The following is a 24,095-nucleotide window of genomic DNA, read 5'->3' on the forward strand; positions in this document are numbered from 1 at the left end:
TAAACATGTGTCAGGAGTTTAGGCACAAATGCTAAAGCATTTCAAATATAACAAGTAAATAAGTTTTTTGTCAAGGCGGGAAACTGAAGTGAGAATACAGTTCAAAATCCTATTGGTTGAAATTGAGTATGAGGAATACAAGGTTGGTAAAAAAAAGACAAAAAACAACCCACTTAATAAAGTTAGGATTCATGCCATTTAATTTTGAAACAGCAATTGTAGATCTTCGATCATGGAATTCCCAGAAACACATGCGTTCTGGGATCTCATTTTACATTGGCCTTCTGTCTCTGCGCTACCAGCATTTCCCTTTCGTTTCAGTTGGTATACCAAAACCGATATACAAAGGCTCAGGTTGATCTAAACTAAAGATGAATTATTTTCCTGTTTCTGGTAGTAATTGCATGGGTCTTTTGAGAAAATTATGCATAACTTTATCTGTACTTTCACCATGGATATACTTAACACATCCACCTCTACCCACCACAACTCTACCTTGATTCCCTGCACCTTTCATCTCTCATCCTTCACCCCTCTTCCCCTCATCCTTCAACCCCTCCCTTCTGTGCTTCTGTCCAGGGTCTCCCTATATGTACATGGCACTGCTAGATCCACGTTCATGAGTCTCTTAATGCTCCACCTCCTTCAGGGCCATCCCTGAGAAGCTCTAACCTTGACAACAGGCCGCTGTTGCACCCTGAGTTGTTTCTACTTCTACAGTGGCTCTGCAGCTTGGGTGTGTGTGAGTGCCTGGCCCCTGCTGCATCTTCTCAGAATGCTGCTACTTTATTTCCTTCCCTCCTCCCAGACTGGAAACTTTGAAGAGACGTCCTAGATCTCCATCGTGATCGCATCACTGGGGCCTGTACCACATCTAGGATAAACTGCAGCGTCAATCGATGTGTATATATACTTAACAACACGTTCTCAGCACTGACCACACTCCTGGACTCCAGTGGTGCATGAACAGCTACACTTTCTGGGAATTGTGGTTAATCACCCAAGCAGACCACTTGGAATCAATATCACTCCTAACTCTACTACAAATGGGCGTCTTGACAAATAACTTACTCTCTCATGAGCCGCAGTGTTTTTCAATCTGTGAAGCAAGGATAAGGATACTATGGATTCAACTTTTGGGGAACATAAGTTAATTTCATATGAAGATCTGAGGGAAGACACGGTAAGGAAAGAGTAAGTAACATAAATATTAACATAAGAGTTTTGACCTCTTGGATCAGAACTCTAAATGACTGCCATCAATTTTACATGTCTCCAACTTACTCCTCAAACCTACTCTTCAGCCTTATTTGCTCATAATCATCAATGACATCCCTTCTGGCTTAAATTAATTAATCATCTTCTCTTCCTCCCCCTGAAAAATTCATATGCTAAAATTTCCTAATATCCAAGACCTTACAATGTGACCGATTTTGGAGAAAAGCAATTCATGGAGATAATCAAGCTAAAATGAGGTCATCCAGAAAGACTGGTGTCCTTTAAAATGGTAAGTTTGGGAACTCCGCCATGCAGAAGGTATGATGAGAAATAAGGAAAAGATAATCTCTGACGTCCACTGGGAGACCTGGGACAACTCCTGCCCTTAGAGCTTTCAGAAGAAACCAGCTCTAACCAACATCTTGATTTGGTATGTTTAGCATCTGGAACTAGGAAACAGCAGATTTCTCCATTTAAGGTACATAATTGTGAATTTTATGTACAGAAGCCCATTTAAGGTACACAGTTGTGAATTTTATGTACAGAAGCTCCAGCAAGCCATCATTCAAGGTTCAAAGCCATTATCCACCATTAACCCCATCTATGGGCTCTTGATAACAGGCATCTTGAGCATGTCATCCCCACTCAGGCAATTATTTCTTAAGTACTTAGTACTGGGATAAAGGAGGTGTGATTGTTGCCTAGTACTTGTGAGCCTTTGCCATCTGGTACAATCCACATTGTGCAGTGTGTATCACAGCTCTTCATCATGTATCATGCTTTCAATAGGTAACCAACCTTTTTGATTTACACTCAGCATACAATCAAGGCTTGTGTGTTTATTCATCCTGATATTGTTCACTTCAGCACGCATGGTTTGGGCATCTGGCATGTGCCCTTCCACCAAAAAATGACCTAGAAGTTACTATTATCTTGAGTAGCTAGTAAGTGCCAGACAATCCTCTCTGACCTCTTTTATTTTGTTGAGTCTCAATCAAGGACATTATATTAATTTACCCTATAGTTTTACTATGTTGAAATTAATGTATTAATCTCATTTTATTGATGACAAAACAGAAGCTCAGAAATGTTATGTAATTTTTCCATTAACACATGTTGGGAAAAGGGCTTTACCTGGATGGATCGATATTTATTATATCCTACTTCTCTTTGTGATTCTTGCCCCTGGTACCAAGTCCAATACCAATGTGCTCTCTCCATAAGTCTTTCTTTGATCATCTCAGACAGAAATGGCCACAGACACTTCAACCTAAATGAGTACTATTTTAACATTCATAATAACATGCCTCTGTATTCTCGCTTTCTATATTCTGGAAGATCTTTTGTTTCTTAAGGGGAAGAACTAACTTTTCTAAAATTGAAAATGGTGATTTTATTATGGAAAAAATCTAGTGATTCAATGAAATTCTCTAAGTCATTTCCTAAACTCCAAAGGTCAGAGTTCTATATATGCACTTGAGATTGCATTGACAAAATTCTCTCTCTCCATATATATAACACAAAATTGGCATTATTGATAGTCTTCTGTAAGCTTCACTTGTGTGAGTTATATTCTGCTTCAAGACCTTTGATTTTAATTATGTTATAGAGTGTCAAAGGACTTCTAACACATTCTTAATTTGGGCACCTGCCTACCAATACTTTTTGAAGTTAATGGAAGTGAAACGGTGAGGTCATAAAAGAAGGAAGAAATAAATTCACAAAAGTTAAGAACACTAAGTGAAAGTAGGTAATCCCATGAGCACCATGCAAAATGAAAATGTTGGAGGAAGGCAAAAAAGACTTGATAGCAAAACATTCCAAGGCAATTACAAGTAAAAGAATAGAGCGCTACAGCAATCACTAGGAAGTCTTGCATTTTTGTAAAGTTTTAGAGCATCTAAACAAATTACAAGAGATGAATAAGAGTTGGGAGATGAGCATCATATACTGTACAGTGGTCTCTTTGCAGAATTCTGGGCAGTTTTAAATACTAGTCTTGGTATGGATTTCCCAGAGAACAAGTAAATCTGCTATGTGTTTTTGTAAAGTAATCACGAATACATAATCATAGCTTGAGTTAAACACCTCTTTCCTTAAATATAAAAATTTTAACTTGCAACACCACCAAAAAAATAAGTTGGGTATGCACTTGTGAATTCATTCTTGAGTTTGCTGGAGTCAGGTCAATAGCATTTTAAGCTCCCATGAGACTCCTTAAAATTGTGCTGGCCCTGTGCCTAAATATATAAAAATACAAACATTCTTAGCAATTAACTGGGCAGTATGGGGTAAATGAGATGAACAAGGAATTCACTGCACAACCTCCATTAGTATTAATGAGAATTGTGCAGTTCATTCCACCATCCTGCTCTTAATGTTCATCTCCTCTGCAGAGTCCACTGCAAAGTATTTATTTTACGGCATACACCCATCCAGGACACCTTTGACTTACCTCGCTAATGAAGGATTTGGCTGTAGCAGGATTCATAACAAGGATGGCTCGTCTAAGAGTGTCTCGATAGCGATTCAGCTCCTCTATCCTCATGGTATCAAAGAGAGTGGTGATCATCTTATTGATGTTGTTTTCTACCTTTTGAAGTGCAACATCCATTCCCTGCTGAGATACTTTGTCCAAAAACTCCTGTATTCCACGGATATCTAGGAATACCAAAGATCAGCAAAGTGTAAATTTATAGCCTGGAAGGAAAATGAAAGCCTTTTCACTTATGTTACGACAGTGTATTGTCCAACATTAAAATTACAGAGTTTCTGATGGAACTCTCAAATGTGTTTCAGATTTATCATGATATAATAGTTTATTTATAAGGACAATTCCTAGCTGGCACTCAACTTCTTGAACCGGTTCTTAGCAGGTTAGCTGGAGGTAAGAATCTTAAGAAATTTTCTGCTGGGTTGCCTTCTAATCAGGATCTTTTCTTTTGGGTAGATCCTCAGTTCTTGAGTATCTAGGTGTGAATTACCACTACTCAACTTATCTAATTGGTATTCTAAATAATCTCAACTCTGGAAAACATTGGGACAAGATGGACAAAGGCAGGGAATACATTATTCTCCTAAAATGATGTGAAGAAAGAAAATCTATTTCCTACTTTCCTTAGCACTAAAGAATCATATACCACTGAAAACAGGTAAACCTGATTCAAGGTTACATCACAGTTTCTTAATATAAGCAAAAATGTCACTCTATTGACATTTGCAATCCAAATTAAAATATCCTTTTGAGATGTTTCCTTCAAATGTTTCCTTCAAATGTAGAACACACACACACACACACACACACACACACACACACACACACACACATAGCTGAAGGTATGGCTCAAGTGGTAGAATATCTGCCTAGCAAATGAAGGTATGTGTTTAAACTTTCACACTGCTAAACTTGAATAGTGGTGGAGGTTATCATATACATTTTTGTCTATTTCGTGTGCAAAATCTTTGCTCAAATTTGAATAACCTGGTAGGAGCTAGGTTTCATTTTAGAACAGAAAATATACCATGTGTGCGAAACAAAATCGTAAGTATTTTAGCATTCAAACAACTACACATAGTTTTAAATTGATGATAATCTGAAATACATTGACAGATATACTCCAAAGAAGAAAAATTCTGAAAAATTTCCAAATGAAAAGGGAAATGTTCATTTCACAGTTAAAGAAAGTACATAATTTAGAACAAATATATTAGGTAGCCAAATGTTGCTAGTATTTCTTTCCAGCACCACACTGGATGGTGATGGAAATGATGTAAATTGAATGATATGGGTAGTACGTGATTCAGACATACTATGTGTTCATATACATGCTTAACTGCTACTATTTCATGATTGTATTCTCCACTATGGTTCATGGCACAAAATATTGAAAGGAAAAATCATTGGTGAAAAAAGAAACAAATAGGATTTAATATCTTGAAACCTGTAATTACGTCTGAGTGTACACACACAAAATTTGTCTCAAGTGAAAAAAATTAAAAATAGTAAATAAGCCCATAGAACAAGAAAACTAACATGTATAAACTTGGAAGGTGTCATTGAATTATTAGAGAAGTGCGTACTTTCAAAGTAACTCTTGCTTTGTCTTTATAATTGCCTTCACTGAAAAGTAGTGGAACTGTTATATGTTTTGCTATCTGATAACTCTGATAAACTTCAGAATAAATACATCTTACATTCTTATTCCTAATTGCATTATATGCTCAAGGTATCGTCAGATTAAAAGAATCTTAGGCTTAGTTAGAACAGAGCAGATATAGATGACTTGGAAGAGCAAAGCATTACTTGTTCATTAACTATCAAAGTCACAAAGTTCCTATGAGGGTAAGACACTGATGTAAAAATTAAAGAAAGGGTTAAATCTGACTGGAAAAGGTTAACACAGGATGAAATATATGCTCATGTCTTTTGAACACCCTAGCCAGGTGTTCTTAAACTTTGGTCTGAATCAGAATCATTTAAAAAACTTATTGAGAATACAACAACCTAGACCATATTTCAGAACCTGTAGAATATGTGTCCAAATATGTGTTTGAACTATTATATTGCTCTCAGTTTGAATTACTTAAATATATATCTAATTCAAGACACATCCAGAAACAGAAGGAAATAGATCCAAGATACCCAGAATACATTGTATGACTACAACTTAAGACTTCAGATCTCCTGTGTTCTGTGAAACCTTCAGATGATAAAAATAAAAGATCGAAGCACTCTCACAAGTCAGCTTTGGGAAGAGCGTGTTCTGTGAAGTATTCATAGAATATTGGACACAATGTTAAGTGCCGGAAGTACACCATAAATACCCATTCCCACAAGGAGACAGACAATAAACAAGTTCACACACTCATCAACATTAATCACAGTTCTCAGAAGAAAGCATTTAGGATTTTCCTGTAGAGGATACCCCGGTATTCTTCTAAGGAAGAGGGTCTATTAGGGAAAACTTGTGAATTTTTTTCTCTGCAGAACTGGTGATCTACTGGATGAGAAGCCATTACTTAGGGAAAGACAGTAAAGATAATAGCTCCGAGGTAATGAGAATGAAGGACTGCTTGTTGAAAACCATAAAATAGTGCAGTGTGGATGCCTTGGCCTGAAACAGAAGAATTAGGTGTAGGTTTCTCAGAGAGGGAGGGAAAGATTGTATAGATCAGTGACAAACACAGTAAGAGGTTCTGGTTTTATGTTAAATACAATTTTAACTTACTGAAAGTTCTAAGTGGAGATTCTGACATGCAGACAACTGGCAATAAATACAAAGTGAAATTTAGCTTAAATCTGGAAGTAATAAACTGATCTCATAACATGCTTCAAAATTGAGCTTATAAATTATCTTCCCCTGATTTGAAATAATATGACTCCTTCATTTGCTTTTTTATTGTCAGAAATTAAGATCAATAATAGGTAAACTGTTATTTGTTGAGAATAGATCTAGAATTTTCCTGATCTTCAAATGCAGAAATATGTATAGTAGAGAAATAATTAGACATAATTAGCATATGTGTGTGCATATGTGTACACAAAATCTAGTGTGTGATTTAAGTTATTTCAAAGAGTACACGGCTATTAAAAAACCACCACTCTATTACTAATATGCCAGACTGACTAAAATACATTGATGACTATCTAAAACAGCAAGCACAAAATCCAAAGTAGACTTCTGGATTAACACGAGTTAAGCAGGAGTAGTTTTGTGTATTGAGAATGACACTAAATACTCATGATAAGTAGCAATTGTTAACTCTGATGAGAGAATGGTTTAGATCATGCCATTAGCTGCTCTGTGTAAAACAATCATTAAAAGAAGAGAGTAAGCCTTTGGTTTTGTTAATTAAACATAAGCATAATCAACTCTCACAATTATTCAGCTACATTATCTGTATGCTGATTAGTTGGTATCACTGAGATAAACTTTAAAAATTAGAGAAATAGAAGCAACATGGTACCTGACCTGAAGGAACTACCAGGCCTATAGCTCCTGGGAGTAGGTGTTATTTGTTGGTAGCAGAAAATTAAATACTAGTTTTACAAATCTTCAGTAGTTATTAATCCTACTGACCAGATAATTATATAACAGCAAGTGGCAGAAGTCTCATTAACGTAGTTGTTAAGCATTAGATTTTGTAGAGAAGACCTCCACAGCACCATAAGGGATTTATTGTAAACAGAATAATGCCTACACTTAAATTCTTCAGTTTGTGACTATTCTAGGTTGCACAGCAAAGAGACAGAAACACCAAAAGCAGAAATGATTGTGGAAAAATATCCCTGCTATTTATGTGGATCACTGGGAAGTTAAAATTTGGAGAAGGAAATAAAAGAAGTATAAAGGGAGGCTCCACCCTTGCTGAATGGCCTTAAACTTCTGGAATGTTCCAAGAGATGCCTCCTGGTTACATTTGAAGATTAGGAAAGGGATTATAAGTGAAGAAAGGTGGTGGTTTTTACAAGCTGTAAAGGGCAAGGAAATGGATTTATAACCCCCCTCCCAAACCCCCAAGAACTATCAGAAGGAAACACAATCCCACTAGAACCTTGATTTTAGCCTGCTATGATCCTTGTTAGACTTCTTACTTACCAAACTGTATTTAGTTTTGGTTAAAACTTCTAAATGGGTGGTAATTTGTTATACAAGCTATGGGCACCAATATAGAACTATATTTCAATCTTTAAGTTAGTATTTTTTTTTAATTTGGTCGAATTTTATTTTGGAATTATCTTGAAAACTTGCTGAAAACTGATGAACCTAACCCCACTTCTCTGCATCAGCTTAATTCCAATCCATCTCCTTCAGATTTAGTAATCCTGGAACAAAATTTGAGGGTGGACTTCCTTCCTTCCTTCCTTCCTTCCTTCCTTCCTTCCTTCCTTCCTTCCTTCCTTCCTTCCTTCCTTCCTTCCTTCCTTCCTTCTTTCCTTCCTTCTTTGTTTTGTGCCAGTACTAGGGCTTGAATTCAGGGTATAGTGATGTCCCTGAGCTCAAAGCTAATGCTCTACCACCTGAGTCCAGCTCCACTTCTGGCTTTTTAGTAGTTTGCTGGAGATCAAGAGTATCATGGACTTTCCTGCCTGGGCTGGCTTCCATTTGCAAATCTTCGTTCTCAATCTTCTGAGTAGCAAGAATTACAGACATGAGCTGCCAGCACTACAACTGCTTCCAAAGCATCTGTCATAAGAGAATAACTGAGGAACGAGTGGTACAATTTCTTGTTTCACAGACTCCTTTAGAGACCCACAAGCATTATTCATTCTTTCCTTAGTCAGTGTGTGCATCCAAACTTTCAGCATTTCTTGATTATAGACTATTAGTCTAATCTATTTGATTCCTTTAAGGGACTTAGGACCTTGGTGAGTTTGCAAGGAAAGGCACTCTACCACTTGAACCCATGCCTCCCTCCTCCCTGCCTTTTTTTTCTATCCAGACTGTATAAAAAGTATGGCCAGGTGCCAGTGGCTCACGCCTGTAATCCTAGCTACTCAGGAGGCTGAGATCTGAGAACTGCAGTTCAAAGCCATCCCTGGCAGAAAAGTTCCTGAGACTCTTATCTCCAATAAACCACCAGAAAACTGGAAGTGGTGCTGTGGTGCAAGTGGTAGAGCTCTAGCTTTGAGCTGAAGAGCTCAAAAAGTAGGGTCTAGGTATTTACATTTCCTACTAGTTCATATTGCATTTTGTTTAAATACAGAAGCATTTTAAATAAAAAAATATTACAACACTCAACAAATGTAAACCATTTTCCTGATTGCCTTTAATGGTTTTTGATTACTCATTTAATTCAAGTAATACTTCAGGTCACCAAAGAAAAAATAATCTGTAGAAAACGGTGTTTGTAGTGCTACAGCCTGTGAAATGGGGATTGGACATCAGGGAAGTGATTAGGGACTCAATACAGGGATCACATTGTACAACAAAAGGAGGGAAACAGAGTCTACAGAGAGACATGGGGCTGTGCCCGTTTTCTTTTATTTTTGTTGGTAGTGGGGCCTGAACTCTGGGCCTGGGTGCTGTCCCTCAGCTCTTCAGCTCAAGGCAAGCACTCTACCACTTGACACACAGCGCCACTTCTGGTTTTCTGGTGTTTATTGGAGATAAGAGTCTCATGGACTCTTCTTGCCCGGGCTGGCTTTGAACTGCCATCCTCAGATCTCAGCCTCCTCAGTAAATAGGATTACAGGTGTGAGCCACTGGCTTTCCTGGGTGTGCCCCTCTTAATAGAAGCCCACACAGAGCTCTGGGGACTGGATGGTGTCTGGAGTGATCCAAAGGTAGTCGTCAAAGGGAGGAGAGACTTAGAGTCTTGAATGGATTGTGGTGAGCTGCAGAGATTTCTCCAAAGATTATTCAATGGCAAGCACTTGGCAAACAAAGTAATAAGTCCCAAAGTTTTGAACAGGTATTTGAGGCCACAGGGCCAGTCCATCCTGAAACTCCTTTTATGTGTATGAAGTTTACGATTTGGGTTTGCAGGAAAACTTGATGTGAAAAGTCCTTCTAAGTCATGTTTAGTCAACATTTCCATCTTTCTTTCATAAAACATTATCTAGAGGGAAATAGACTGCATTTGATGTCAGAAAATCTGATTTGGAGACACACATTGATACCTTCATAGCTAGTTAACTTGAAATCAGTTTCAGAGTTGATAACTTGTGTTTCTGTCTTTAAAGTATCCACTTCCTTTATTTAAATAACATGATGACAATTTTTTCATTTAAGAAATAAGCCTGGAGCCCTTGCTCATGTTCCATACATTCTATTGCTGGATGTTCCGTTGGTCCCATGCTAGTCAATCTGAGTTATCCACGTCCGTGGCCCATAGTCACAATACTCAGCCAGAGATTGAAATTTAATATAAAAGTAGTATAAAAGAAATGTTCTTTCTTTTGTGCCACAAGTTATAGTGATTTAGTTTTGAGATTGCAGGAGTCAGTACGTCTAGAGAGACAATAGCTGAAGTGAACAGACAAGACAGATAGATGTTCCTTAGACTTCTCAATTGCACACTAAAGAGGAAGAAGGGAAGGGATAAAGAAAGAAATTTTAAAAAAGGAGAAATAGAGAAGAAGAGGAGGCAAAGAAGGAGGAGGAAGAGGAGAGGGAGGAGGAGGAATGAGAAAGGGAAAGGTAGGGAAGGGAAAAGGGAAGGAGGAGAAAGGGGGAGGAGGGAGAGAAGAGGAAGGAGAAGAGGAAGGAAGGGAGGGAGGGAGGGACAGACGGACTAACAGAGGAAGTATGCACTAGTTATACACTAGCTATACATACATATATAGCAAGATATTCACTAGCTATACATAGAGACAGACACACACATAAAAATCTTGTAGTTTTGTGATGAAAATGAAGAGGATGAAGCAAAAAATGATGCTTTAATGTGGCAATGCTAAAACAAAAAAAAGTGAAATTATTGAGTTAAAAGGTTTTAAATAGGTTATTTTATTTTATTTTTTGGTTGATTGTGGAGCTTGAACTCTAGGCCTGGGTGCTGTCTCTTAGCTCTTCAGTTCAAGGCGAGCATTCTACCACTTGAGCCACAGTGCCACTTCTGGTTTTCTGGTGGTTTAATTGAAGATAAGGGTCTCATGGACTTTTCCTGCCTGGGCTGGCCTTGAACCACGATCCCCAGACCTCAGCCTCCTGAGTAACTAGGATTATAGGTGTGGGCCACCGACGCGGGGTTCCAGCACTTACTATTTTATCAGTCATCCATATCTTTGACATCTGAGTTGGGCTAACTAATTCTACCAGCTTCCCATAACAAACTTCCAAGATTTAATGGGCTTAATTCAATGGTAAGAATTTAAGGATTACTGTCATTGAAGTGTATAAAATGATGGCTTTATTATGATAGCCAAAGAAGAATTGTAATTTTTCTAATCAAATAGTTATACAGTAAATCTAATTCAAGTACATTAGCGTAGAAACATCTCAGTACATAATGTAAAATGTACTCTAAGCCAGAAATAAGTTACCCTATTGCATACTGTACAGCAGAAGAAAACGTCTAAATAGACTATTCCTTGAATCAGACCTTGGCTTACCATTGTGTCAATCACTGTGAAAAGGAAATGGAAGCAAATGTTAAGTAAAACAAAACAAACCCTTGTTCTCAGGGAGTGTGTCTTTATCCTCTGATATAATGCAGAATCTATTACAGGCAGAGGACTCTTGCAATCCTACTCACTCCCCAAATTGCACTTGTAATTTTACCAAAGAACGCAGCATTCTCAGGAATATATCAAAACAGCAATTCACTATCTGATCATTACATTCAAATATTACCTTTAAAATATTGAATTCAATAAGAAAAGGGCCTGTCGCTAAGTTTTCATGCGTAATTTTTCCTCTATTCATCCTGTTCCCCTTTGAGTAGATTAAGCACATTTAGTCATTTTGATTAATTAATTGAAGACTTCAGTTTGAGCAGTAAGATGTTGGCACTGCATTTCAGCCAAATGTGGCATTTCTGAATTATGACAGTATGTTGAACATTAAAATTTAACTTAGGACCATGTGATTTCCATTTTTCCATTCCATTTCCATTCCACTTTCCCTTGGCTTTTCTCCTTAATCCCTCTCCCCATTCCTCACTTTCTCCTTTTATTCTTCCTTCTTTTTTTCCTTCCTCTTCCTCCCTTTCCCCCTCCTAATAATACACATATATATGTATATTACTGTCTTACTAATATAATTCATCATAGATCTCAATGAATTTCCCTAATAGAAAGGGATAGAAAGGCCTGCTCTATTTGTAACTTTGTAGGCTTTTAATCATTGAACATTAAAAAAAATTATTCATATGGACTTTCACTTCATGAATTATGAGGGTCATATAGTGAGTGCTTTTACCACTTATAGTTTATTTTTAACTAAATTTAAAAATAAATACAGTCAAAGTATGTGTTAGCTCTTGAGTTGATGCAGTCTAATGATTATGATCCATCACTGAGATTTTATATATGACAAGAACTTGTGATTTGAAGAAAAGATAATAGAATTTCAGTATTAGGGCTATCTTTACAATAATGTTGATCAACATTTTAAAAACATGTCTCACTAATGAACAAGTCTGAAGTAGTAGAATACACAAGTTTTACCTACTGGACATAATACATACTAATGCAAAGAAAATAGTTCAATCAGCTGGTTGGATTAATTATATGCTTATTGATGCACACTGAAGTAAATGAGAGAACAGAAAGCTTGGAGAGAAGCCAAATGAGTCATAAACAGCTTTAAGACTGTCAAGAGAGAAAGTCTACAATATTATAGTCATCAGACGTTGAAAACACCCTTGGGGTAATCATAAACACTTGCAATCAATTAAGAGGAATGTGTCCATTTTATGGGTCTTGATTAAACCTATATCAGGACTACACAGAATAAATGTTGTGATTCTCAGGAATATACTTATCTAATCTTCATTTCAGATGGGGTTTCCATGTAGTAATTAAATGGTAAGAAAAGGGTGATATAATGAAGGATAGATGTCCCTTGACTATATACTAACCATTAATTTGTGGTCATTAAATCAATGACTTTACTCTTTTGAGATGACCCCAAAAATAACTCACTTCTGAACTCAGAAATGTATATATTTTGTATTCATTAATATCCTTTATATATTTCTACCAATAATGTTTAATTTAATCACTTCTGTGCTGAGATTGTTTATCTCACCAATGTATTATGCATATTTCAGTCTCTGACTCCCAGAAGTGTTTAACAAATTATCATAAAGATTTACATATAGTCAAAAATCTTGTAGACTAGAAAAACCTCTTCTGAAGCTATAAGAATAAAAGTCAGAACAGTTAGTGTTTAGCTGATGAAAACAAACAAAATTAAATTCAAACTAAACTTACCTAACACATGTTTTAAAATGTCTGGTAAATAAATCTTGAGTTTTCATGAAAATATTTATAATTTCCATACGTATTTCTTTTCTCTTACGCCATCTTCCATAAAACTAAAAAGGAAGTTCATGCATCTTATGCATCTATTTTTGACCTTTCAGGAATAAAGGATCTTCATGTTATTTAGGCCATGATATCTATCACCAAGCTCTTAGGCTTGGCAAAAAATCAAGCTGGGCATATGATTAGATTTATGGATGTGAATCCATATTCATGATCTATAATATGCAACACAGAGACAAACAAAAGAGAAACGATTTTTCTTTTGTTGAGTAATATGTGAAGATAGGCCTAAGGTCCTACTGAATATACTCTTGCCTGAAAATGAAGGCAACGTATAGAGTTCTGGATATGCTGAAGATGGGCTTATGAAATGCTTTTACTAACCTCATGTTCTTGTTGTTATAGCAGAAACTGGTCTGCTCTGTGTCATTGTAGGACATCCTCTTGTGTCCACAGCATGGCCTGACCCAATAGATTTGAATATTAGGCTAGGGGACCAATAATGTTCCAAGCCAAAGGACATTAACAAAGCTAAAGATCTCCTCTGATGAAACACATGTACTTTATGGCTATGCATTCTAGCCAATCAGCAGCGCCAACCAGTTTTCTCCAGCCTAGGAATTCAAATTTTCCTTTCATAAATACACTCAGAAATAAATTTTTCCAAGGAAGTAATGTATCTGCCCTTCCCCCCCACCAATAAAAGGACCAGCTCTTTCTATAACTTTGTGATTTCTGTACTTGGCCAGCTCTTAAATCTTTAATTCTAGACTGCTTCTATTATCTACACACCCAGGCTCATTCTTTGCTTAGCTGTCTATGATAGTGAGGATGGAAGTACTCACTACCTTGCTCATGTAATTGTAACCACTCTGTATGGTATTTTCACGATAAAAAAACTATTAATTAAAAAAAAGGAAGTGTCTTCTGGCTAAACCCATTTATTATGATTCATAATTGGAGGGGCTGGTCAATATGAGTAACACATTAAATGATAGGACATTCCCTTTAGAAAGGAGAAATCACAGCAAAGTAACTTTAAAATGTATAACAAGTGCTTCTTGTTTTGCCAAGAAGAGGTCAAGGCCCCACTTCTAGACATGACAGCAGGTGATACTTTGAGTGAAAGGTAGTGGTTCTAGATAGAGATTGAGGGGTAGAGAAGTTGAAACATAAAAATACACATCAATTTGAAAGAAAAAAAAGATCAATAATTCTCCATGTTTAGACGGACTAGAATGGGTTCAGGAAGAGATAGTCACTTTCCTTACTCATTTTCTCTTTTATTTTTGATTTTTGGCTGTTTTGTGTTTTTAAAATATATTTAATGTTTAAGGAAGAATAATTTTAGATTTGTTTCTATATTGTCTGTTTTCCGTTTCACCTAATTCTGCCTTTATTTTATTAATACCTTTTTAATTCATTGTTTTAAGATAGCTTTATTTAGCTACATTCTGACATTTCGCTTCTCATTATTTAAACCTTTGTTTTCAAATATAGGAACATCTTGACTTTATTCGTTTATTTACTTATTTGTAGTAATTGTTAAGGAAATTATTAATTAACATCTACTATATAAACTATACTTTTAAGGTATTTCAGGATGACAAATTGATTATATATTTGGATATCTCTTTTGACCTTCAACATGTTTTTCTACCAAAAGATACTAATTAGATTTATTCAAGCCAACTTCTCAGTATTATATTTCTAGAATTAAAGTAATACATGCAGGAGCAATGCTTCTTTTGTATACACATGTAACTGTGAGTGTTACGGTCTGAGTGTTATTTCCAATTCTCATGTGTTGTAAACTTCATCATCAGAGGACAATGTCAGGAGAAGGTGGTGCTATTGAAAGTTTTAGGTCTTGAGAGCTCTCCTCTTATGAATATTAATGCTATTATAATGAGGGCTTGAAGAAGTGGGTGAACCTCTTCTTCTGTTTTGCCACCTGAGTACAGAGGGTTTCTTTCCCTTTGGTCCTTCTTCATCCTGGTATGTGAAGACAAGAAAGCCTTCTTAATCACTAGACAGGCATGACCCTACAATTCTCAGCCTGGAACTGGAAGCAATGAATTTCTCTTCTTTATAAATTACCCATTCTTGGATATTCTGTAATAACAATGTAAATGGACTTAGTAAGAAAACGTAAAGTTACAATTCCTTCCCATAATAATGTACATCCAACATTCTCCCAGTATCAGTAAGTATACAACCACTGTGGCCTTTCACTAAAACTATATTGTTCATTTATGTTATTGACTTTTGAGGTACCTATTAGTTTCTCATAAGCAATCGAGATTTATTCTGGTTACAATCACAAGACTCCATTAAAGCTATACAGAAGGAGGATTGGGTGGAGTGGCACATTTTAAGTAATCTTGTAAAAAAACTGACTTTAATTTCATGATATGCATAGATGCTGCTGCAAAAATTCCCAGGTGTCCTCAAAATATTTATTTTTCTTTTAAGTGAAAAGTCCCAAAGTAAGAGAATTAGCATTTAAAACATACTATACTTCTTAACAAGGCATGATGAAAATCAGCTTGCTTTTCAAATCATAAAATATAAATTCATCAGGTAGCATTTATTCCAATCATTTTTGTTAAAGAACCATAATAGAAAGTAAATAAACATCTCTTTGGGTTCTGCAGCAAGTGCCACTCAAGGGAATAACATAAACGCAACCGCTTTCCAATCCTTAAGAGTATTTGAATCCTTCTTCTGCAACATCCATACAGATTGACTCTCTCAAGCACCAGGTGAAAAAACCCTAAACCAAAACAAAAACCTAAGAATCAGTCTCAGTAGAGACAAATGCTATTATCCAGGTAGATATTGAGCTTTAGCTGTACTAGAAACTGACATGGGATTGAATCCTGAGATGATAGCTATGTTAAAGGAGAAAATATGTTGCTTATTGACGTACTGTTAGTCTACCTACTTGCCCTCAGCTTTTCTTTCTCCTCTACTGTGACATCAGTTGCTTTTAATGTACGTGGAGAGACTAAAGGCCCTATCAATCCTATTACAATTGGAAATCTTAGCTTAGGGGAGGGCTTACACCCTTGTGGCTTCGTTGAACGCAACTGTATTCAGTCATGAGGGGTTTCCAACCAGACACAACGGTTTTGTTGTGGAATGAAGCTTTTATATCATTATGGGTGGAACTTTTGCTTCTTACATTGAATACATTTCTAATAGTTATGACACAAGGATAGGGCGTTGTTCACTTCTATTCTCCTGTTTCATCTGAACATTTGATATATCAGTGGGACAAGCTCCCTGGAAATTTACCTTCAGAATTGTTCATAAGTGTCACTATCAACTAAAGCTTCCACTATAGACATAATGTCCCGTTGGTTTATAAAAAAGAGCTTCAGTTTCAGTATCCTTGTTTGTAGTATTATAACATTTCAGCCAGCCAAATTTAGGAGGAGATTCATGATTGTTTCTTTTTCTTTCCATAGGTAGAGGGTTTTTTTCCCCACCTTCTCTTCATTATACAAAGAAAGGGTCAGAACTTTATTATACCTGGGTATTTGTAGCTCTGTAACTGTCCACTCTAAGCCTCAGTAGAATGGAAGTGGCTGCTTCCTGGACCTTTACATAAGTATTTTGAACTTGCTACTTTTCTAACTTAGCGACTAAGTAAATGTACTGTGTTAGAAAGCTGTTCTCATCTTTCCATTGGATTCTGATTCCTGATTCATGAGGAAGGTCATCCACATCAACAACATGAACAAGACTTAAAGACTCAAGAAGCTTGCTTCTTAAATGCAACTGAAAATCAAATGTCATTTTATGGAGGGGTTAATTTTGTTCTCACTCTACTCAAAGCAAAGTGCTGGCTCTGTTGGATCTTAACGCTCAGAAATTCTCATCAACAAATGGGCCTGGTCAATAATGGTTTTGTTAAATGCATACCTGATAAACCCAGGGTTTGCTTGGGCCATTCAAGGTCAGCAACAGGGATGCAGCAGTGAACACGGGCATGTTTTCAGGGCTTCATATCCAAACCCCAAGGCCATTCTCAATGCTCTATGCAGCCTGGCTCTTGATGACCTTTATTGTACTATTTTGAGAACTCTGTTCTGTCTCCAGCAATGCATTAAAGTTACCTCTTTTGGGGGTTGCAGTTTGTAAAAATACAGTATTGTTGCATTGGTATGGAAGCTCATCATCAGAGCCTATTATTTGATGAGACCAACCGGAGTCAACTAATGGAGACAACATTGGTCAGAGGGCCACCATTGCTGCCTGAGTCCACAGCGACTCTTGGCATGATGATATGTCTACCATTACAGATGGGGCACAAAATAAAGGATTTAAGTTTCTGAGAAGAAAAAGAAAGAGAGAGAGAGAGAAAGAAAGAAAGAAAGAAAGAAAGAAAGAAAGAAAGAAAGAAAGAAAGAAAGAAAGAAAGAAAGAAAGAAAGAAAGAAAGAAAGAAAGAAAGAAAGAAAGAAAGAAAGAAAAGAAAGAAAGAAAAAGAAAGGAAGGAAGGAAGGAAGGGAGAGAGAGAGAGAGAGAGAAAGAGAGAAAGAAAGAAAGAAAGAAAGAAAGAAAGAAAGAAAGAAAAGAAAGAAAGAAAGAAAGAAAGAAAGAAAGAAAGAAAGAAAGAAAGAAAGAAAGAAAGAAAGAAAGAAAAAGAAAGGAAGGAAGGAAGGAAGGGAGAGAGAGAGAGAAAGAGAGAAAGAAAGAAAGAAAGAAAGAAAGAAAAGAAAGAAAGAAAGAAAGAAAAAGAAAGGAAGGAAGGAAGGAAGGGAGAGAGAGAGAGAAAGAGAGAAAGAAAGAAAGAGAAAGAAACAAAGAAGAAGAAGAAGAAGAAGAAGAAGAAGAAGAAGAAGAAGAAGAAGAAGAAGAAGAAGAAGAAGAAGAAGAAGAAGAAGAAGAAGAAGAAGAAGAGAAGAGAAGGAAGGAAGGAAGGAAGGAAGGAAGGAAGGAAGGAAGGAAGGAAGGAAGGAAGGAAGGAAAGAAGGAAGGAAGGAAGGAAGGGAAGGAGGGAGGGAGGGAGGGAAAAGAGAGTAAGAAAGAAGAGGAAGAGTAAGAAAGAAAGAGAGAAAGAAAGAGAGAAGAAGAGAAAGAAAGATTCATTTTGTGTATTACTTGTGATTCCTGCTAAGAGTTCATCTGTTGGCTTGCTAGTAGGGTAAAGCTACACTGCAGTGGTGTGGTCCATTTTTGGCCCAGGTATATTGACTATTTTAGATCTCTGACTACTTCAGGGATTTCTGAATGAGATGTTCGTAGTTCACTTAGGCATTACTATCATTAGGTTTTGAAAGTAATCCATGTCATTTTTATTGCTTATTGAACCATTCAAAGTCCAATAAGAGTATGCAAAAGAGACTCAACAATGACCTCACAGTGAAGAAATCAGATGAATGTTTCAAATTCTATGTCTTTGACAGTGTTTCTAGTATTGAGGAGTGTTGAAAGTGACATGTGTTGTGGTACATGTCATTAATCCCAGAACTTTGGAGGCAGAAGCAGGAAGTCTGTGAATTCTAAGCTAGCTTTGGTTAACAGCGAGGACCATGCTAGCCTGGAAAAAAATAATGAAATCTTGCCTCATTAAAAAAAATGTGGTCTACAGAGATTTTTTTTGTTTTGTTTACTTAATGCAGGTCTTCCAAGAAAGACATAACAGCATCTTCATTTTTTTACAGGTAATGATTGACATGAAAGTTGTGTGAGATAATGAAGACTAGCATTTAAGACCCTAGATTCCTTTTTTGATCTTTCTTGGATATGATGCTTCATTGTTGTTGTTTTTTCTGTAAACAAGCTGGAATAGCAGCCTGGCCTACATAGAGCTTAGAGGATTTAGACTTAATTCTGCATCAGTCTGCTGGAGTCTCTTGTTAGGCTGACATGCGTCTGGTTCATAAGGATTATGAGTTACACAGCTTGTCCAATCCTCCTATAATTACCCAGGCAGGCCATAGTCCTATGCATTACCAATCTCTGTTAGTTTTATAGAAATGTCTTGTAGTTCTTGCAGCTGACCATTCTTGATAAAAGGTCTGAATATACATAGGAAATAACTGAGGGAAAGGTAAAAGTTATGCCTATTGAAATAGGAGCTATGGATTTGCTGAGGAAAGGGAGGAAGGGAAGGGAGGATAGAAAGAGTTAGAGACACACACACACACACACACACAAAGAGAGAGAGAGAGCCAGAGACAGAGAGACACAGAGACACAGAGAGAGACAGAGATAGCACACTCACACATGGAAATGCAACATCCTGAGACTTTTCAAGGCACAGAGAAGGGCATTAACTTATCTTTTATTTTCAGGATCATTTCAGTTGTGTCCATGAGAGAAAACACTTAAGTGTAAATATATTAAACTAGAAAAAGTAGCTTAGATTTGGATTAACCTATCTCTGAGAGCTGCCATGCCTGACCAGATGGTTCTACTCACAATGTCTTTACTATTCCTATAATCTTGCAAGTAAGAATCCTAAAAATAGCCAATATATCTTATGTCTTATAGCCAATATCTGCTCTGCCATGAAGGGGCAAGAAAGCCATCAGATTAGAGGTCTAGGATAAGGCCTAATGGACAACAGTTAGGCCTAGAATAAGGACTAACGGGCAACAGTTAGGCTTGAGGGTTATTTTGGGAGCAGTATTCCTTATCATTGGAGTTGTCCAATTAGAAAATTTTCCCTTTCACTGAGGTGATCCATGGTGTCGTTCTGGAAATCATTTAGCTCATCTTCAATCCACTCAGACTTCCTACTCCCAGACCAAAGCAGAGACTATTGAAGCCCAAGTAAGTATTTTCAACCTGGATTAATACCTCTTGGCAAAGTGGGTACATTTCTGTAGGAATTTAAGGAGAAAGTTGCCTGACTTTTAAAAGTAGATTCTGATAGTTTCTTTAGTTGCCCGAGACTAGTCTAATGCCACGACTGTTTGAGAACAATTCACTGTATGAGTGTACTGCTCAGAGTCTCCTTAAAGACAGATGAGAACAAGTGAATGGATTGCGTCCCAGGCAGTCCCTGTCACTCACATTAATCAGGATATGGGGAAATCTGTCAGGACCTAACAAGGGAGAGCGTGAGAGCGAGTTCTCCATGAGTCTCATAATGCACATTTTGCAAACACAGTTGCTCGCTAGAGAAGAGGATATGTTGGTTCCCTACGCTCAGGGCTACTTAGCTGTATTTCATCCCCCCACAGGTACAGCATAGACCTCAACTGCTTTGCTCCATAAGGCCTACTGAATTGTAGATCACTAGCAAGTGAAGCCCAGTGCTGGTGGCTCACACCTGTAATCCTAGCTACTCAAGAGGTTGAGATCTGAGGATTACAGTTTGAATCCAGACTAGGAAGGAAAGCCCAAGGGCCTCTTATCTCTAACTACCAAAAAGCCAGAAGTGGAGCTGTGACTCAGGTGGTAGAGTTCTAGCCTTGATAGAAAAGTTTCGGGATTCAGTATCCCAGGACTGGCACACACACACAACTCCACACCCCCCCCAAAAAAAAACCCAAATGAACAAGTTACCTAACACTGATTCATGTCTCATGGGGCCTTTTTTATTTCTCCATATTTCTGAAAATTTTAATAGCAAGTAATTGTATAAAGAGGTAACTCTATAATTCAGGTTATGAGTATCTTGATTAATGTTCTCCCCCCATTACTCCCTCCCATTCTTAGCCTAAATTATGTAATTCAATGTTTTCATAATTTACATCAAATATAATGTGAATATATGTATATATGTGTGTGCGTATGTGTATATATATATGTATATATATGTATATATACATATATATACATATATATATATATATATATATATATATATATATATATATATGGCTCATGGTAATTTCAATGCCATGCTAGTGTAAGTTCCCTTGCTCTACTGTGGGACAATGGCTATTGTGTAAATCAGCTGCTATTTCTGCTAATGATATATCTGCCTACTTCGATTATTCTTTTTCTATGCTTCCAAGAAGGTTTAATTAGTAGAATTTCCCAATTTAAATATAGAATATTTCCTGTTGTTCATATGTAGGATAGGACACGGGTGATTGTACCTCTTTAATGAAGAGTTTTAATTTCGGAACTTCTAATTCACATTTCATTTGTGAACTTATTTTTTCACAGTTTGTCAGAAATCAGTCTTAGTTCTTTTCCAGCTACTATTCTAGTAGCTGAAAGCCAGAACTGTAGAAGAAAACATTCGTGTTTGGACTTAGAAGAAAACATTCGTGTTTGGACTTAGGCTTCTTGATTTCAAGGTTGCTTGACCCCTCAGTACCTCAAATTTGCATTTGCAAACAACCACAATGACATTAATAGCAATTAGTTCAGAAGGCTATCATACAGATAATTGGACAAACTGTGGATAGAGCAAAATCTGCTATTGGATTACCCTTGGTTCTTACATTTTTGGCAGCTACAACTAAATGATATGGCCTTGAAATATTCATTCTAGCTCCTGGCAAATAGGAATGCTCAGAGACATTTTTAATATTTCAGTTGCTGTAAGACTTGATCACACTTTCTCTCTATTGAAGTGGCTGTTTTCTCACATAGAATTGTCTCAGAAAATTCTACCTATCTTTAATAGCCAAGATCAAAGTCTACCACAAAGCCACCTTTAATGAGTACTGCCTAACTTAAACCCTTTTCTCATTTTACAGTACCAGACATCAGGTTGCACCACAGATAACACTTTACGGACTCATTCTTTCAGTGAGAGATGCAGCCTATTTTACCTCTTTTGTTAATTATTACGTTTCTCCTGCTCCTTAAAAGGTAAGACTATGTCTATAAAACTTTTCATCTCATACCTTTCACTGGACTAAGTATAGAAGAATGGCACATTAAAAAAAATTAACACTAGGGCTGGGAAGGTGGCTCAGTGGTAAAGCACTTGCCTTGCATGCATGAGGCCCTGGGTTCGATTCCTCAGCACCACATAAGCAAAAAGAAAAAAATCTGGAAGTAGCACTGTGGCTCAAGTGGTAGAGCGCTAGCCTTGAGCTGAAGAGCTGAGGGACAGCACCCAGGCCCAGAGTTCAGGCCCCACAACCGAACCCACCCCCCCAAAAAAAATTAACACTGTTATTTTCAAGCCTTTAAAAATGTCTTGAATCAACCTATTCAAATAAAGTTTCTCTAGGTTTTTTTTTTTTTTGGTCCCTTTTTATCCCTTTACTTAGAATCAAAGATACGAATTTTCTTTGTTAGAGAGTTTAAAGTAGACTTTTATCCTGTGCCCTTAATCATAATTACCTGTTTCTGGGGAAAAAAAGTATTTTTCTAATTAACTACATATAGGTACTGAGATCTTTTTTTCTTTTTTTAAGTAAAGGATATTTTTCTAGCAAAATAGTCCTTTTGAAACATTTGGCCCCAGCAAGCTTCCTGATTTCATCCAGAGACCAAGTTTAATCCATTCATTAATGAAAGCAATTCCTGATAATCAAGATAAAAGTCAAGTGCAATTCCAAGGTTTGAAGTTAAAAACGAAGACACTGATGAATGGAGATGTAAATACATAGAAACTGCATCAAGGTACAAGGTACTTGGACAGTTTTATGTTTACCTTGGACTCTAGCCTAGATTTTTACTACTAAGATTTATTGTCAGTATCAAAAGGACATTTTCTTTCATTAAGTAATGGTATTACTGGAAATAATATTAATGACAGAAGCAAAGCAATTTTTCATGTTATTAAATTAAATAAGGTAAAAAGTAAGTTTGTCCTCCAACTAAAGAAAAATATTTTTCAATTATTTTATATAAAAAGAACAGTTTTTATCAGGATCGTTTTAAAGGCATTCAGTCATACACTGTGATTATGTCATAGTACTCACTCAAAGAAAAACAGAAGAAGCATGGAAAATTTCAAGTGTTTGTGAATAATTCCACAACTATGTATTTCAGGCCTATTTTCAAAAATGTATCTAACTCATCAAGAATAAAAATGTTTTTTGTAAGAACTTTTTAATTGTAATCCCTACAGGATTTGGAAACCAGCTGACAAGTTTTTTCTATCCTATTCTCCTATTTAGAATCAAAGGGTTAAAGTCTCATTTTAGTGTTGTAAAAACCACACAGATCAAAATAATCACTTTTCTGCTCTTTAGTTTATAGGATTCTGTTAATAGTCCTGACTGTTTCCTTGCCCTAATGATTTAGGGTTTAAATATTCATCATTCCAATTTATGTTTCCCTCAGAGACTATAACAACCCCATTGAACATGGCAAAAGCCACAGACAGTTTGACAGGAGGGAATGGAAAAATTCATTCTTAGCTTGTTGATCCCTGAGACCATGGGTTCACTGACTAAACAATTCCATCCAGAATTTCAAACACGTCTTGCTTTCAATCCTTCATTTTGCTGATGAGCCAATTTTTATACCGTTTTCTGTTTATTTTATTCATTTCAGTCTCTTGGTTTTTGTGCTGTGACCCCTGAATAACACGAATTAAGTAATAGAAATACGGGTTTCCGTCCTGGGAACTGGAGACAAAAAACTGTTTCTAGAGAGTGTCACAGAATTTGGCTGAATCCTCCTCATCAAGTTTAATAGAACTCTGGCTGCCAAAACCCCATGCAACCTTTTGAATATTGGGGGGCTAAATGTGACTGCCGGTTATTTTCCTTCTCTGGGAGTCCACAGGAACTCTTGTTTGTTGCTGTCCAGATTTCTGCCAGCCTGTTGGTTCTTCATTCTATTGACAGTGCCTTATGACCCATTGTGTGACAGATCTCTGCTCCAATATTCTTCACAATGTTGGGCAGATCAGGACAAGACAGTATTCAATTTTGTAATGCTTATTTAGTTATTAGCTAAGGAAAACATTTTTTTAGATAAAAATGTAAAAAGAAGGTCCAGGAGAGAATAATGCTTAGAGACTCTTTCTGAAGACATACCCTCTAAGTTGTATGCATGTCTTT

At 36.6% G+C, this 24,095-nt stretch overlaps 1 protein-coding gene across 3 annotated transcripts in view; it reads right to left on the minus strand.

The window, feature by feature from the left end:
- The window catches only part of Grid2 (glutamate ionotropic receptor delta type subunit 2), a 1,058,508-nt gene that overhangs the window by 522,197 nt on the left and 512,216 nt on the right, over positions 1-24,095 (minus strand). For all 3 annotated transcript variants that reach the window (XM_042701886.1, XM_042701887.1, XM_042701885.1), the window contains one exon: positions 3,674-3,879. In XM_042701886.1, the coding sequence (XP_042557820.1) occupies positions 3,674-3,879 (206 nt within the window). The remainder of the gene's footprint in view (positions 1-3,673; positions 3,880-24,095) is intronic.

The sequence above is a fragment of the Dipodomys spectabilis genome, unplaced genomic scaffold, assembly GCF_019054845.1.
Source record: "Dipodomys spectabilis isolate Male_0828 unplaced genomic scaffold, ASM1905484v1 ptg000297l, whole genome shotgun sequence".
Taxonomy (NCBI): domain Eukaryota; kingdom Metazoa; phylum Chordata; class Mammalia; order Rodentia; family Heteromyidae; genus Dipodomys; species Dipodomys spectabilis.